Raw genomic sequence first — 14,374 nt, 5'->3', positions numbered from 1 at the left:
TGCAAAATACTTTAAAAATCCTACAAGTGCTGCCGGTAGTGCGAGCGGGTCCTTTGTCCTACGGCCCTGGGAAGGAAAGCCCGCGTGCTTCTCCTGCTCCTTCAGCTTTGACACCGAGAGGCTGTTTCCATGGCGATGGTCAATTGGAAATGGCAGCCTTGTCCCTTCAATTTTCACCACATTGGTGTTGACAGAAGTAAAGGCCTCGCTCTGATTTCTCAGTTCGGCTGGAGGAGATTTCCATGAGATTCATCCTTCTGTACCCAGGTGCCCACATGGAATTCAGTTTGGGTTTTCCAGCTCTGCACTTCCACCCATCATTGCTTGGGAGGAAAGGTCTCCCCAGCCTCGCTGGGCAGGGAAGGTCCCCTTGCACATTGCTGCCTCTTCATGACACTTCCTGAATGTAACGTCTTTGGAAGGACTCGTACAGGTGTTTCAGCCGTTCCTTAGAAAGTCATCTTTCCTCCAAGTCAGACCTTTCCGTGAGGGCTCGCTCAGGTGCAGCGGGACGCTCCGCAGCCGGAGGGAAGCGCGGGGGTCAGTCGCGCCCAGAGGACCGGCGGGACGCGGCTCCCCGGGGCCGGGCTGAGGCCTCCGCGGCCGGGCTGTGCTGCAGCCATCTTCTCTCCCAGCCGCCCGGGGTTCAGGGCTGCTGGCGGGGTTCAGCGCAGCCCGAGGCCGGCTCCCCCCTGCTGTTCTAAGCCACACGCGGCACAAACCCCTGATAAATGGGGCTTTCTGGCCTCGGTGCAGCGGGTCAAGTCAGCGTCGCTACTGCCCCGCTCCCTCCCTCAGGCCTGGAGAACCCCAATGGCCGCCTCTCAGCCGGGAAGGGGGTCCAGGCCCCCCGCCTCCCAGCTGCAACCACCCGCCGCCGCTGCCCAAGCTCTGCCTCCCCTCAGCAGCGGGCCCCCTCCTCCGCTTGCAGCTCTAGGGCATCACCACCAGCACCGGCACCAGCACCGGCACCGCCGTCCTGCGGGCCCGGCAACCGCTCCGCGCCGCGCCGCCAGGTGGCGCCAGCGGATAAGGAACGAGCGGCAGGGCCGGCCCGCCGCCCAGGCCCGCCCCCCTGCGGCCTTTATTTATTTATTCCCCCCCCTAATTATTTCCTAGCGATTTCAGTGAAAAAATAAATAATCACACCCGCCACCCCCCACCTCAGCAGGGTACACGAGGAAGCCCAGCGCTTCCAGCTCTCCGGCTGGGTCCACGGCAACACGGCTCCGGTCTGGCGCACCCCCCCCGCCGCAGCCCCCTCACCGCACCGGGAACAACCTGCGGGAACTGCCGGGAAGGGCGGCCCGGGGACGCTCCGGGAACCGAGCCCGGCGGCTCCTGCACCTGGATGCTAAGAGGGGAGATAAAACACTGAGGAAGAACAGAGCGTAAAGGGTGGTGTGCCCAGGGCGTCCTCAGATAGGGTCTGACACTGCTGCGCCTGGTTAACACCCGGCTTTGGGGGGACAGTGGTTAAAACCAGCATTGGGGGGACAGTGGTTAACACCCGGCTTTGGGGGGACAATGGTTAACAGCCGGCTTTGGGGGGGCAGTGGTTAACACCCGGCTTTGGGGGGACAGTGGTTAAATACGTGGCTTTGGGGGGACAGTGGTTAAAACCGGCATTGGGGGGACAGTGGTTAACACCCGGCTTTGGGGGGACAGTGGTTAACACCCGGCTTTGGGGGGACAATGGTTAACAGCCGGCTTTGGGGGGACAGTGGTTAACACCCGGCTTTGGGGGGACAGTGGTTAACAGCCGGCTTTGGGGGGGCAGTGGTTAACACCCGGCTTTGGGGGGGACAGTGGTTAACATCCGGCTTTGGGGGGACAATGGTTAAAACCGGCTTTGGGGGGACAGTGGTTAACACCCGGCTTTGAGGGACAGTGGTTAACACCCGGCTTTGGGGGACAATGGTTAAATACGCGGCTTTGGGGGGGACAATGGTTAAATACGCGGCCTTGGGGGGATAATGGTTAACACCTGGCTTTGAGGGGACAGTGTTTAACACCTGGCTTTGGGAGGACAGTGGTTAAATACGTGGCTTTGGGGGGACAGTGGTTAACACCCGGCTTTGGGGGGACAGTGGTTAAATACGTGGCTTTGGGGGGACAGTGTTTAACACCCGGCTTTGGGAGGACAGTGGTTAAATACGTGGCTTTGGGGGGACAGTGGTTAACACCCGGCTTTGGGGGGACAATGGTTAACACCCGGCTTTCGGGGGACAATAGTTAACACCCGGCTTTGGGGGACAGTGGTTAACACCCGGCTTTGAGGGGACAGTGGTTAACACCCGGCTTTGGGGGGACAGTGGTTAAAACCGGCATTGGGGGGACAGTGGTTATCACCCGGCTTTGGGGGGACAGTGGTTAACACCCGGCTTTCGGGGGACAATAGTTAACACCCGGCTTTGGGGGACAGTGGTTAACACCCGGCTTTGGGGGACAATGGTTAACACCCAGCTTTGAGGGGACAGTGATTAACACCCGGCTTTGGGGGACAATGGTTAAAACCGGCTTTGGGGGGACAGTGGTTAAGACCTGGCTTTGAGGGACAGTGGTTAACACCCGGCTTTGGGGGACAATGGTTAACACCTGGCTTTGGGGGACAATGCTTAACACCCGGCTTTGGGGGACAATGGTTAAATACGCGGCTTTGGGGGGGACAATTGTTAAATACGCGGCTTTGGGGGGGACAATTGTTAAATACGCGGCTTTGGGGGGGACAGTGTTTAACACCCGGCTTTGAGGGGACAGTGTTTAACACCCGGCTTTGGGGGACAATGGTTAACACCTGGCTTTGGGGGACAATGGTTAACACGCGGCTTTGGGGGGGACAATGGTTAACACGCGGCTTTGGGGGGATAATGGTTAACACCTGGCTTTGAGGGGACAGTGTTTAACACCCGGCTTTGGGAGGACAGTGGTTAAATACGTGGCTTTGGGGGGGACAATGGTTAACACCTGGCTTTGGGGGGACAGTGGTTAACAGCCAGCTTTGAGGGACAATGGTTAACACCTGGCTTTGGGGGGACAGTGGTTAACAGCCAGCTTTGGGGGGACAGTGGTTAACACCCGGCTTTGGGGGATAATGGTTAACACCTGGCTTTGGGAGGACAGTGGTTAACACCCGGCTTTCGGGGGACAGCAGTTAACACCCGGCTTTGGGGCACAGTTGTTAACACCCGGCTTTGGGGGGACAGTGATTAACACCCGGCTTTGGGGGACAATGGTTAAAACCGGCTTTGGGGGGACAGTGGTTAACACCCGGCTTTGAGGGACAGTGGTTAACACCCGGCTTTGGGGGACCATGGTTAACACCCGGCTTTGGGGGACCATGGTTAACACCCGGCTTTGGGGGACAGTGGTTAACACCCAGCTTTGGGGGGGCAGGAACCCATCTGGTTCAGCTTTCCTCAAGGTAAGCCGCACTGCTGCCACCGCCCCTTCACGCCGGAGCCATCGTCGCTGGGCTGCAGCCGGTGGGGTTATGTCACTGCGCTATTCCCAACGTGCCCATCGCCGCTCTCATTGTTTTGACAAAGTGGAACTCACCCACCAGGGAAACCGCGTGTCCCCAGGAGCAGCCATACAGGCATGGGCACAGGCTCCTCTGGGGACAGAAAAGCCACCATAGATCTAAGAGGGAGAGGGAAGGTGAAGTCCTTGCCCGTGAGCCACGTTTAGAGCAGCGCACCCGCAGTAATGAAAGGGTTAAGAGATGCGTCTTTGTAAGGAGATGAGGAACCCAGCGGGTAGCTGATACTGGCCATGGGTGGCTGATACTGGCCACGAAGCTGATGTGAGCAGTAGGCACTCAGAGCCCGAGTGGCCGGTGGGATATAAGAACCTGTCTAGCACCTACTATTGTATTGTTGTTATAATAAACCCCCCACAGGTTATTATAGTAATACATAAATACTATTCCAGCAAAACCAGACATCTGCATTCCTAAAACCCAGACCCTTTTTAACGAATCTGAAATTATGTTTTAGGTGGAGGTCTGCTGGAACCAAGCTGACAAGCTTCAGTTTCCATGGAGGGTTACTTTGTAGCTTTGACAAACTGGTTGGGAAACAGTAAAAATCACCCCATGTAGCATTTTTGTACAACTGATCTTTTAGGATTAAATATAAAAAACTCTTTAAACACAATTACTGAAATTGAACATAAATTTACGTGAAGATAAAAACACCCAACGGCTCGATTCTTCAAACCATATTAATGCCCATTACTGCTATTTAAACTTCGTTCTGAGTTACAAGCGTTTAATGGCCTCTCCAGTTGTGCCAATGCCAGGATGCAGTTTCAGGTCACCTCCAGGAGTCCCAGATCATTTCATTTATGCAGACAGAACAGAGTCGGTGACTCCAGGGAGAGGCAAGAGCTGCCTATGCCCAAAGGTGTTAAGTCTGATGGGTGCCACGTGAAACCTCCAGCTTCCCCAGCTGTGGTTGCGTGCGGGCGGCACGAGCAGGAGCAATCAGTTTCCAGGCAGCAGAGGAATGAAAAAAGCTTTTTTCCGAAAGAAAGACAGCTCTTAATTATAGTGGACCTGAAACAAGGATTGCAACGTAGCACCAGCTGTGAGCTTGTAACTCATACTTTGCCAGCTGAGGGATGAGAAAGCCAAAAGGGGATGATTTGGAGAAACCCCCAACATGAGCTGGCCCACAATTTGCTGATCATATGGAGTTTATATACAGAATTCTGCTGTGCTGGATTCTGCCACTGCATTTTGCTTTTACCACCAGATGCCTCTAAGGACATCTGCTAGTCTGTTCAGTAAAATCTCAAAGCAAGACTATAACGGGGCACAAGAGGGGGGGAAATATGAAAGCAATGCCAAATTGAGGCCCATTCTTCATACCAGGCATCCTAAAATGACTTACAGGTGTCTCGGACAATGCTCCCACAGAATTTTCATGTATTATCACTATTCATTCTGCACAAATGTCCCAAAAGAAGCAACACGCACGATGACCCTTTTGAAACAGACAGCTGACAGTCAGGTTATCACAGGTCTGCCACCAGGAGCAGCGTGTGTGCTCCCTGCCCACGCTTACACCTCTAAGACCGGGTGCCCCATCTCCTGACCTGGAAGGAGAGGGGAATCATCCTGCTGGACGTCATGAATAGTGCATCCAGCCCTTCCAAGATCTTCTGCTTCAGTCTCAAGGACCACCGAACTGAGGTCTGACTAGCCAACAGGAATAGCCCAGACAGGACAATCAGGAGGTCATGGATGTCCCAGTGTGAAGGCAGGTGACAAATATATCAGAATTAAATCAAAAATCCAAAGCCATGAAAACTGAAATCAGGCTGATTAATTAATTAATTATTTTGATTGGAGATGCTGAGAAAACCCCAAATCCTCAGAGCATCTGCAGTGAGTGTTTACCTTTGACGGATGTTCAGATGGGTTTATTTCAGTCTCTTAATTAGTTCACAGACTAGCTATGCTATGTTAGAACAAGTTAATGGTGCTTCGATAAAGCCCTCAGAGCTGTATGGTCACCTGGAAAAGGAATTTTTTCATCCACAACCACCAGCACAAGCACAGTCACAGCATTAGGAAAAAACACTCTGGAGGCAGCCCAGAAGCTCTGGATTCGCAGAGGTCTCCTTCAAGACCAGGACAGGAGGAGCCACCTCTCAGCAGCCCCGACCTCACTGCATGGCTCTGCTCATGGAGGTGATGCGGTCTGGCACCAGGAGCCGTGCCTGTCCTGGATGCCTGCTGAACACCTGCTGAAGCCTGGACTGACTTCGGGATGATGCAGAGGGGAAGGAAGAGGGAACCAAGTGAATTATGGATGCAAGAAATGTGAGCAAACTCCCTGCTCATCCCAGTCAGGGTCTCTCTGCGTTTCAGGAAAAACGGTTTGATCTATTTGTCTGGCTCGGACTCTCAGACTGATGCCTCTCTCCCTGCCAGCCATCTGCCACATCACTTTTAGTTCTCCAGGCACACACGGCCAAGAGAACATGCTCTCAGCCTTTGGCTGCCATACCACTGACTCTCCACTATCCTAGATTCAGATATAAAAGCTCTAATACCTGAGAGAGCTCAAAAGCTTTAATACCTGACCAGTCCAGGCTGAGTAGGACTTGAATAAACAGCACTTGCTCTCAGCGAGTCAAGAACTGGATGCCGTCACTAGCCTCTGACCAGGAGGAGGCATGTGCCCTGAAGGCAGAACTAATATCAGCTTCTCCTCATAATTCTGAATGACAGCAACGGTCAGGATTGCAAAAACCTCCCTGCAGGTACAGCATTTGGCCTCAGACCTCCATGCACACCCTGGCTGTATCATCACTAACTTGTCTTAAACATGAAATTCTTATGAAAGATGGCAACTAAGAAAACAAAAGAATCAACAAAAATCTCACACAGCTTCCAAGTCCAGAGGAATAAAACTAGATGAATGGCAACACAGAACAGGTAAAAGGGTGAGGCTGTCACTTCAGCAACACCAGTCATACCACTTTGATTAAGTCACTGACAAATCTGCTTTAGGGCAGAGAAATTTGGAAACATCAGGCAATCAAACTGTGAAGTCTGTGCAAGAATGTGATTAATGCAAAAATGTGATGAAACTAATGTGCTTGGCTCCAGAATTTCATGGCACACCCAGTACTGGAACCAAATCTGATGGCTTCTTGGCGAGCAGTGCCCCTCTGTGTTCCCTGAACATGGTTATCTGTGTCCTCTTTGTTTTCTAGGTCTGATCAGAATCCAAAGCTTTTATTTTAGCTACATTTCTAAAGATGCGTTTCCCAAGATATGTACCCATAAACAAAGACGTGTACATGCATATAGACACTGAATAATTGTGCAGAATTTCACTCTCCCCTCCTGAGACATAAAAGAGCCAAGTGTTATTAAATTTATGGCGAGTTCGTTGTAGTTTTCACATAATTTTCTTGATGCACTGCAGATTTTTTAACAGGCTGCCACTTCCTCTCCTGTTTAATGTTAAGGTACTCGTCCAGTCTCAGCTACACCTTCAACATCTTGGATTTCTGTCTAAGGTTATTGGTCCCAGGGGCAACATTCTGTTTAGCAAATGTGTCATTTTCTCTCTTCTGCTTGTCTTCTGCCCTCCAACTTTGCGTGGAAAAGGAATACATGGGCCTGCAGAGCTCAGGATGCAACAAAGGAGCAGTGCAAACATAGATTATTAATGCTGCGGTCAGTGTGAGACTGATCTTTCACTAATGGTGGAGACACGTCAGAATGCACTTCATGGCTGTGACCTCTAATTATAAAAAGCTGGGCATGACACCAGTGTCCAACTGGGGGCAGGGGTGAGGGAGAAAAGCAGACCTGGTCTTTGTTGACTCAGGTGCAAGCACCTAGATTTAGTATTGTGGCTCCTGCAGTTAATTTCTCTTGCTTACAGACCCAGGTTATGCATAATCTTTCTTTCATTGCAAAAAGATGTTTGCATGCACACTGGGACATATTCTCCAAGGGAAGACACAATGTAACGGTGACATGGAAGAAAATATCACACTCCAAGGCAGATGCAGAGAGGTCCAAAGGACCACCTGTTTGCAGAGCAAACTTCCTGATCACTCTGCCCACCTAAGCAGCCTTCTCTTCAGACTGCAAAAAGTTTACAACAGTAGTAAACGAAACCCACCCTGAAACATTCAGCTCCACAGAGTCCGTCTGTAAGCAACAGCAACCTGTTCTGATGTTGAACCACAGGAACATGAAATGCCCTTGGGGGAAACCTCCCTGCCAGTACCGCAAAGGCTCTTTGCAAGTGAGTAGGTACCTGCAAAGGGCGCTTGACAACACAAGACCGTAGGTACAGTATTTTCCAGTGTGTGGAGGGGACCTTTTTTAGGACAAGACCTTTTTGGCACAGTCTGGGTAGCTCTTGTACCACGCATCCCAGAGGCATTGAATATTGGGAGGAAAGAAAGTGCATGCAGATGTAAGTTGAGTTTGATGGTGACAAATGACTCCTTCAGAGGGATGGTTCGTGGCAGTGAGAGACCTTATATTCTAAATTAACCCTTTGCAAAGCAAAAAAGCCTCCAGATACTCACACATCGGTTTGAGCTGTCCGATGAGTTCCTCTTTTGTCCACTTTGCCCATTCCTTCTTGTCTGTGTTTATTGAGCACAAGATGGGGCCGCACGGTTTCCCGCAGTCCTCAATGGCAGGGACGTTCAGGTAGTGCACCAACACGATGTCTGGGTTCTGCAGGGCATGGAGAGCAGAAGTTACATCGTTGGGCCTCTCCCCCACTCAGGGCTTTCTGCATTTATCTTCCTAATTAAAACTATGGCAGAAAGCATCATAATTAGATCCCAGGATGTACCAGCTTTCCCCAAGATTGGAGCTGTTCTTTAAAAGAGGCGGCAAAAGACGAGGCAGAGGTGGCACACAGCTTCCCCCATCCCGACTACCCTTCGCCTGCAACTCTCCTGCTCCCTGTGTACGCTCAGGGTGAACCTTTTCTCCAACCCATACAACACCAAATACTTGCAAGAGTCCTGCAAACACCAGTCGTGACAAACACCATGTAATTTGCTTTGCTTTAAGGGACCTGTGGTCTGTTTGATCCAATGTTTTCATCAGTTCTGGTCCATATTGGGCTATTTAGAATATATGGAATTTCACCCGAGGACATCAGTAACAGTCACGCTTTCCTATGGCCACAGGGAGAGGGAGGGAAGAGCCAAGGAGGCTCACAAACAGCATTACAGAGTGCCTGAAGGACAGGCTCTTCTTAGACAAGCCCCAAATTTCTTGTCTTTTGAAGATTTTGCAGCTTTGCGATGCAAACAGCGAGCTGCAGAAGGTTGGGACTGGAAGAGACCGTGTCCTTTGCAGAACTGCTGCAGAACAACTGCAAGGCGCTCGCTCCTGCGGGGCTGTTCAGTGCTCCCCTCTCCCCCCGCGCACCTTCCGACGGGGCTGACAGAGGGGATGCAACAGCGCTTTGACGCACTGCGGCGCCGTCCCACTGACACAGACGCTTCAAGTAGGGAGCTGAGCAGTGTGTTACCACCCTGTGAGTAAATGAATCATCTTAACAACAGCAACAGAAACAACTCTGCTAGTTTCCCAACAGCATCCCAGGGAGATTGTACAATAGATAATAACAAGATTGAGAGGCCGCCTTCTTTCCCTTAAGTCATTTACTCCTAAGTTCACCAACTTTAATGACTGCTTTGGAATTATTTATAAAAATAAATAGGATAATGGTGTAATTAAAACTCTAATGTTTCATTAATGCTGTTAAAGCCCTGTTCTGAGTGGGAGAGGGAACACGAGCCATCACTCGTTTGCAAAGGTTGCACTAATGGGAGCACTTGCTTACGAAACCCGCCGAGGGCTGGAGCAGTACGTGGACACCCGCACCGAGGAAAGACCAGCAGAAGGGAACTTCTGACGGGCAAACCACGGCACTGAAGCCAGGCACGGCGTGCTGGGCAGCTGCACCTGGAGCCAGCCCGGGCCAGGGCAGTGCTCGGTGCTGCTGGCTGCGGGGGTCACCACGCACCCTCTCCCGTGCCCTGCGCGCAGGGAGCACCCTGCAGGTCCCTGAGACAAGGGGACAGCTGGTTGTGTCTCCCAGCTCCTCGAGGCTTGCCAGGATGGTGCTGACAGCTGAAAGGCCACCCCTTCACGTGGTGCCCACACACAGCAGCACGACAAGCGCGGCAGCCCCCACGGATGTGCACTCCCTCTGCCCACATCCTCTTCATGCTGGTACCCAGCAGAGCTTTAGTAACCAGACGTGTCCCTCTGCCCTTTAAATTAGGAAGACATGCAAGCGGGAACTTGCATTTTTTCCCCTCTATTGATGGAAACTGCAAGCAGGTGATTTTCAGTGAAGATTCAGTGAGACTGCAGTGTCAAATTCTTGCAGTCTGCATTAAAAAGAGTTGTCTTGCCCAGGGAAGAGGCAAGAAAACCTAGTAAGAAACCACTAACAACTTATTTTTGAGCTTTATTAGAAAGCACTAAAGCAAAGAAAACCATTGTTTCTTTTATTCCTGAGATTCTCCTGGAGATGAACAACTGGACCTTCTATGTTCAATTTTTACGTATTCAAAACCTTCCGTTTCAGAGGGCACATCCACCCTGGATGAGAGACAGCCAGAGAAGGACACATTAAACCACTGTATCCTCTCTTTCCACACCACAGTGCAAATCCTCAGGTTACTACGCAAAATGGAGCCACATTTTCCTTTCAGCTCTCCTGTTTTACCCTTTAAAGGTGATGGAGGTGACAGCCAGGGCTCCCAGGGAATTAACGGGGCGGTCAAGCTGCTTCCAACACAGGCAGACAGCACTGCTCAGGACTGGGGAGGTGATGAAGGGGAGGTCTGAAACATTACGGTCCTCATGCATAATTCAGAAAAGATTCAGATAATAAAAATGATTACCTATATACCCAAATAGTCTCCATCAGCTAATTTAACGTAATTAGTGGTTTAGATGATGAAGTAATAAAAAGTAATATGCTTCAGAGATTTCGTGTAAAGACACCTCTTGCTCTCAGAGAAGTTTCAAAAAAGAGAGCAAGGACACGCTGCTGCTGCGGCGTTGGGTGACCTGGCAGTTCTGCAGATGCTTCTTCCTTCGTTTCAGATAAACTGTATTTTTCACAGCCTGATAGTGCCTGTTAGTCACCAGTCAAGTCAGGACAACGGGGCTTCCTGACCTCACTGCAGTGGAAACAAGTGGTCCTCAGTGGTGGATTGGCACTGGAATTTATACCTTTTATAAATAAAAGCATGTAACATAAATAGAGAGCCAACAGGTTTGTTCCTTATGTCTACATCTAAAAGTTGACCTCAGACTGGCAAGTCTCACAAACGCCAATCTATGTAGTAAACGGAAATGTTTTGACACAAATTAAGAGAATACATGTGCTTTGGGAAACTGTATCAGCCGAGAACCACTGCTCCTTTGTGGAGACCTACCAGTAGAACAAGAGACATGCGAAAGACTAAGAGAAAAATTACAAGCATAACTTCCATGTGGGAAACCTGCCAGGACAGTGGACATGCCATGGCAGAAGCCCTTCCCTAGCAGTGGGGAAGTCCCACAGGGAGCCCTGGACTGGCTGCAGACAGTTTTGGAAATGTGCCCATTGGAAAGCTGCCCGTAATTTCAGTGCCCAGAGCCTCTGCAGAGCTGCTCCGCTTCCCACGCACCCGCGTCAAAGTTGCTGCCATCTGTCCCTGACCTGGGCAAGGCTCCTTGGCACGCAGCGCCCGAGGCATCTAGTCCTCCTCCTCAGCAGAGTCTCCTCAGGGTGCTGGAGGAGGACTTTGTTCCACCACCCCTGGTGCTGTAGGATAAGCAGGAGATGGCACAACAAGTGGTTAAAAAAACGCCACAAAAAGCTGTTAGCTTTGATAAAAAAAATGCAGCTGCAACATCTGTCTGACTCTTGTTTGCAGCTTCATCAGCACTAAGTGGTCAATAAATCAGACTGGCATGGTGTTATGTTTCTTCCATGGCTTAACTGTTACTCTAGTGCCAGTTCTCATGAAAAATGAAGGAGAAAACCTATGCGATAGTGAAAGTGTATGCATTATCCAGAAAGTAATAATAGCACGTAATGGCGCTGCAGACCTCCCTCCCAGCATGATCGCTGGAGCAGCGATGCAGCCTCCCTGTGCTACCCACGACACGCTATTTAAATTAACCAAGTAAATCAGCCATTGTTTGTTCCACCAGCCCACTCCATGTTTGTATTTTTCACATTAGCAGAAACACAAAGCTGAAACACGCTGGCCTGCTCCAGCTCCCCAATTCCAGCAGGTGGGGAGGGCAGAAATGCAAAGAAAAGAATGGACAGCCTGGGAAGGGCTGATTAATGCTTGGATGGAGGAATGGCAGGTACCACCAGCCCTCCAAGCTGGCAGGAAAACCTTTCTCCCATTTCAGCAACTGCCTTCTGCTTGCTGGTTACTACCCGGTCAGTCCCCTACACAAGGGGAAATCTCCCTTCTCAGGCAGGGCAGAATAATCACAAAAAAATCTCCCCCTTCTTGTTGTCCTCCCATCCCGAAGCATGTTTGGTTTTTTTTTTCTGTTCTTTTTTTTTAGAGAAAAAAAAATGCAAGCAAAAATCAAAAGCCATTTCTGGCCAGCTTTCAGCTGCTCTTCAGCTGTTCAGCAATGGCAATCAGCTCAAGGCTAAATCTCACTGGCAGGGGCTTCCAAATCACCGATGACCACAGCTGAAGATATTTTATTTTGAAAAATACCTCTGAGCTGGAAGTTTTGCATTTGTACTCCCTGCTGGAAGGATGAAAGGAAATAAGTCATCCTCAGGGATGATGAGCGTTGGTGAATTTAATCCCAGCCACCCTGCAAGGAAATTACCCCCAAATAGAGCCCTGGGCGGTGGGAGCAGTAGCCACGGGCTCTGTGCTGCTGTGCGGCCAGCTGCCCTGGCCTTCGCTGGCTACCCGTGTTATTTCTGTTGTGTCAAACCTGCCCAGTACTATGCATTATTAAAAACGTGGAAGGTGAAACCAGCCTTTTCTGGCCCCAACAGCTAAACCACAAAGCAAAAGGGCAAAAGGAGCAGAGGAGTGTGGCAGGGAGATGCAGAGGCGGCTCTTGTGCCTCTTCCCTCTCCTTTCACCCCCCACACTCTAAAACATGTTTTTTTTTTTTTTCTTTTCTGATGGCTATTCATTCACAAGGTTTACTTTGTATTCCTCAAACCATCCAAAAGGTTGTAAAGGAATCTCGGCTTTCTGGGAACATAATTCACCTCTGTGACTGTGGGATGACTGGATTAATACCCAACAAATTACCACCCAGAAAAAGCTAACAGAAAACTGTTTCCCCAGTTTTGGAAGGCTGACGTTACGTGATGCTTTGGTACCCAGAGGTAACTCGGAGACAGGTACTGGGAGCACTTGTGTATCATCATCTAAAAACAAACCAAGGAATGAAACCATTCCCAGCCATATGGAGGTGTGGATGACAGAATCTTCTGCTATTTATAGCAGTGTCTATCTGGAGGGTTTCCTCTGTATTTTTAATGCTTTGAGAACAGAACCTGGGATACCTGCAGTACAAGGCATGAATACACAACACGGACACAGAAGTAATGGGATTTTTTCCTTTCCAGAGACCAAATGCTAGCTTTGGGCAAGATTACTGGTTTGAATCCCAGCAATTTCTTTATCCTTGAACTAATTTCTAATTGAGGTCATGCTACAGAAGGCAACCTGGCGGCTAAGGCATTAGAATACATTAATCTTTCACACTAACAGTGAAAACCACAAAGTCTAACACTGACTTTAACTGCACAACCCATTGCCTTAAGTTATCTTGAGCTGGGCATGTTTAATTAGGGAGAACGAGACAACAGACACATAGCACAGCCCTGGCACCTGGGAGTTGAAGCACCGGAGCACCTGGAAGAGAGGGGGACCCCAAAGCTGGATGCAAAAGCAGAACGTGTTCTGCAGAGCAGGACCCCTTTTGCTGGGAAATCCATTTTAGCCTGTACAGCTCTTGGAATTAACCTTCCATCCTACGCCTCCAGCTGCGTGAAAGAGCCGGTGGAATTTATGCCCCTTCAACAGCTTCCTCAGGAGGAGAGGACACCTGGGGTCAGCCAGGCAGAGAGAGACATTGGTGCATACATGGTTTCAAACCTGGCTAAACCCTCTCCCTGATATGCACTGGCTCAGAAGCGGTTGCTAGATGTCCCTGTCCTTGCCTGGGCACCAGGTCCCTCCAGGGCGCTGGCCATCACCTCCATCCCCCCCCCAGCCACATCCTGGCCATGCCTGGAGTCACACCCTATGGATACCACAGCTGTCTCCAAAGGTCAGTCAGCCCGCCACACCAAAACAGAGTTGTTCTCCCAGTTTTTCAGCCCAAAGAGTTTTGAGGGGTTTTTGTTTGTTTAAATTCACTAATTTTTGAGACAAGAGACTGGCGACAGGCCGACGCAGCTCCATGCACCGCAAACAAGGGAACAATGAATTGTGAAGGGCTTAGAAAGCTAAAAAATTATTTCAACCCTCATGTAATTATAAGAGTGAGATTTCCTGCAATTGTTTTAAAGGGAATCAAGATTTAATAGGGCTGTACGCTTTATAACGTGCTCCCCAGTTCCTCTTCAATACCTTGGTAAGGGAAGATAGAGTGTAATCAGGAAAGTAATTGTACTCTGTTCTACATTTCATGTCTCAAAAGAACAACTAGGGGGTACAGAGCCACTGCAGGGCAGGGTTTGGATTAGAAAAATACAGGTTTTCCTTTTGTTATTTTCTTTTTTAATCCCTCTTCCCCTGGGCTGCTCCTGGTGTCCCTGGACAGCCCATATGTTCCTCTCAATAAGAAACACTGCCTGTCCCA

General features: G+C 50.0%; 1 protein-coding gene across 10 annotated transcripts in view; it reads right to left on the bottom strand.

Annotated features, from left to right (window-relative positions):
• CAMTA1 (calmodulin binding transcription activator 1) overlaps nt 1-14,374 on the bottom strand; it is a 323,207-nt gene that overhangs the window by 57,703 nt on the left and 251,130 nt on the right. For all 10 annotated transcript variants that reach the window (XM_040588315.1, XM_040588301.1, XM_040588306.1 and 7 more), the window contains one exon: nt 8,068-8,221. In XM_040588315.1, coding sequence (XP_040444249.1) covers nt 8,068-8,221 — 154 coding nt within the window. The remainder of the gene's footprint in view (nt 1-8,067; nt 8,222-14,374) is intronic.

Source organism: Falco naumanni, chromosome 3, assembly GCF_017639655.2.
Source record: "Falco naumanni isolate bFalNau1 chromosome 3, bFalNau1.pat, whole genome shotgun sequence".
Taxonomy (NCBI): domain Eukaryota; kingdom Metazoa; phylum Chordata; class Aves; order Falconiformes; family Falconidae; genus Falco; species Falco naumanni.
This window is presented reverse-complemented; position numbering and strand designations above follow the sequence as displayed.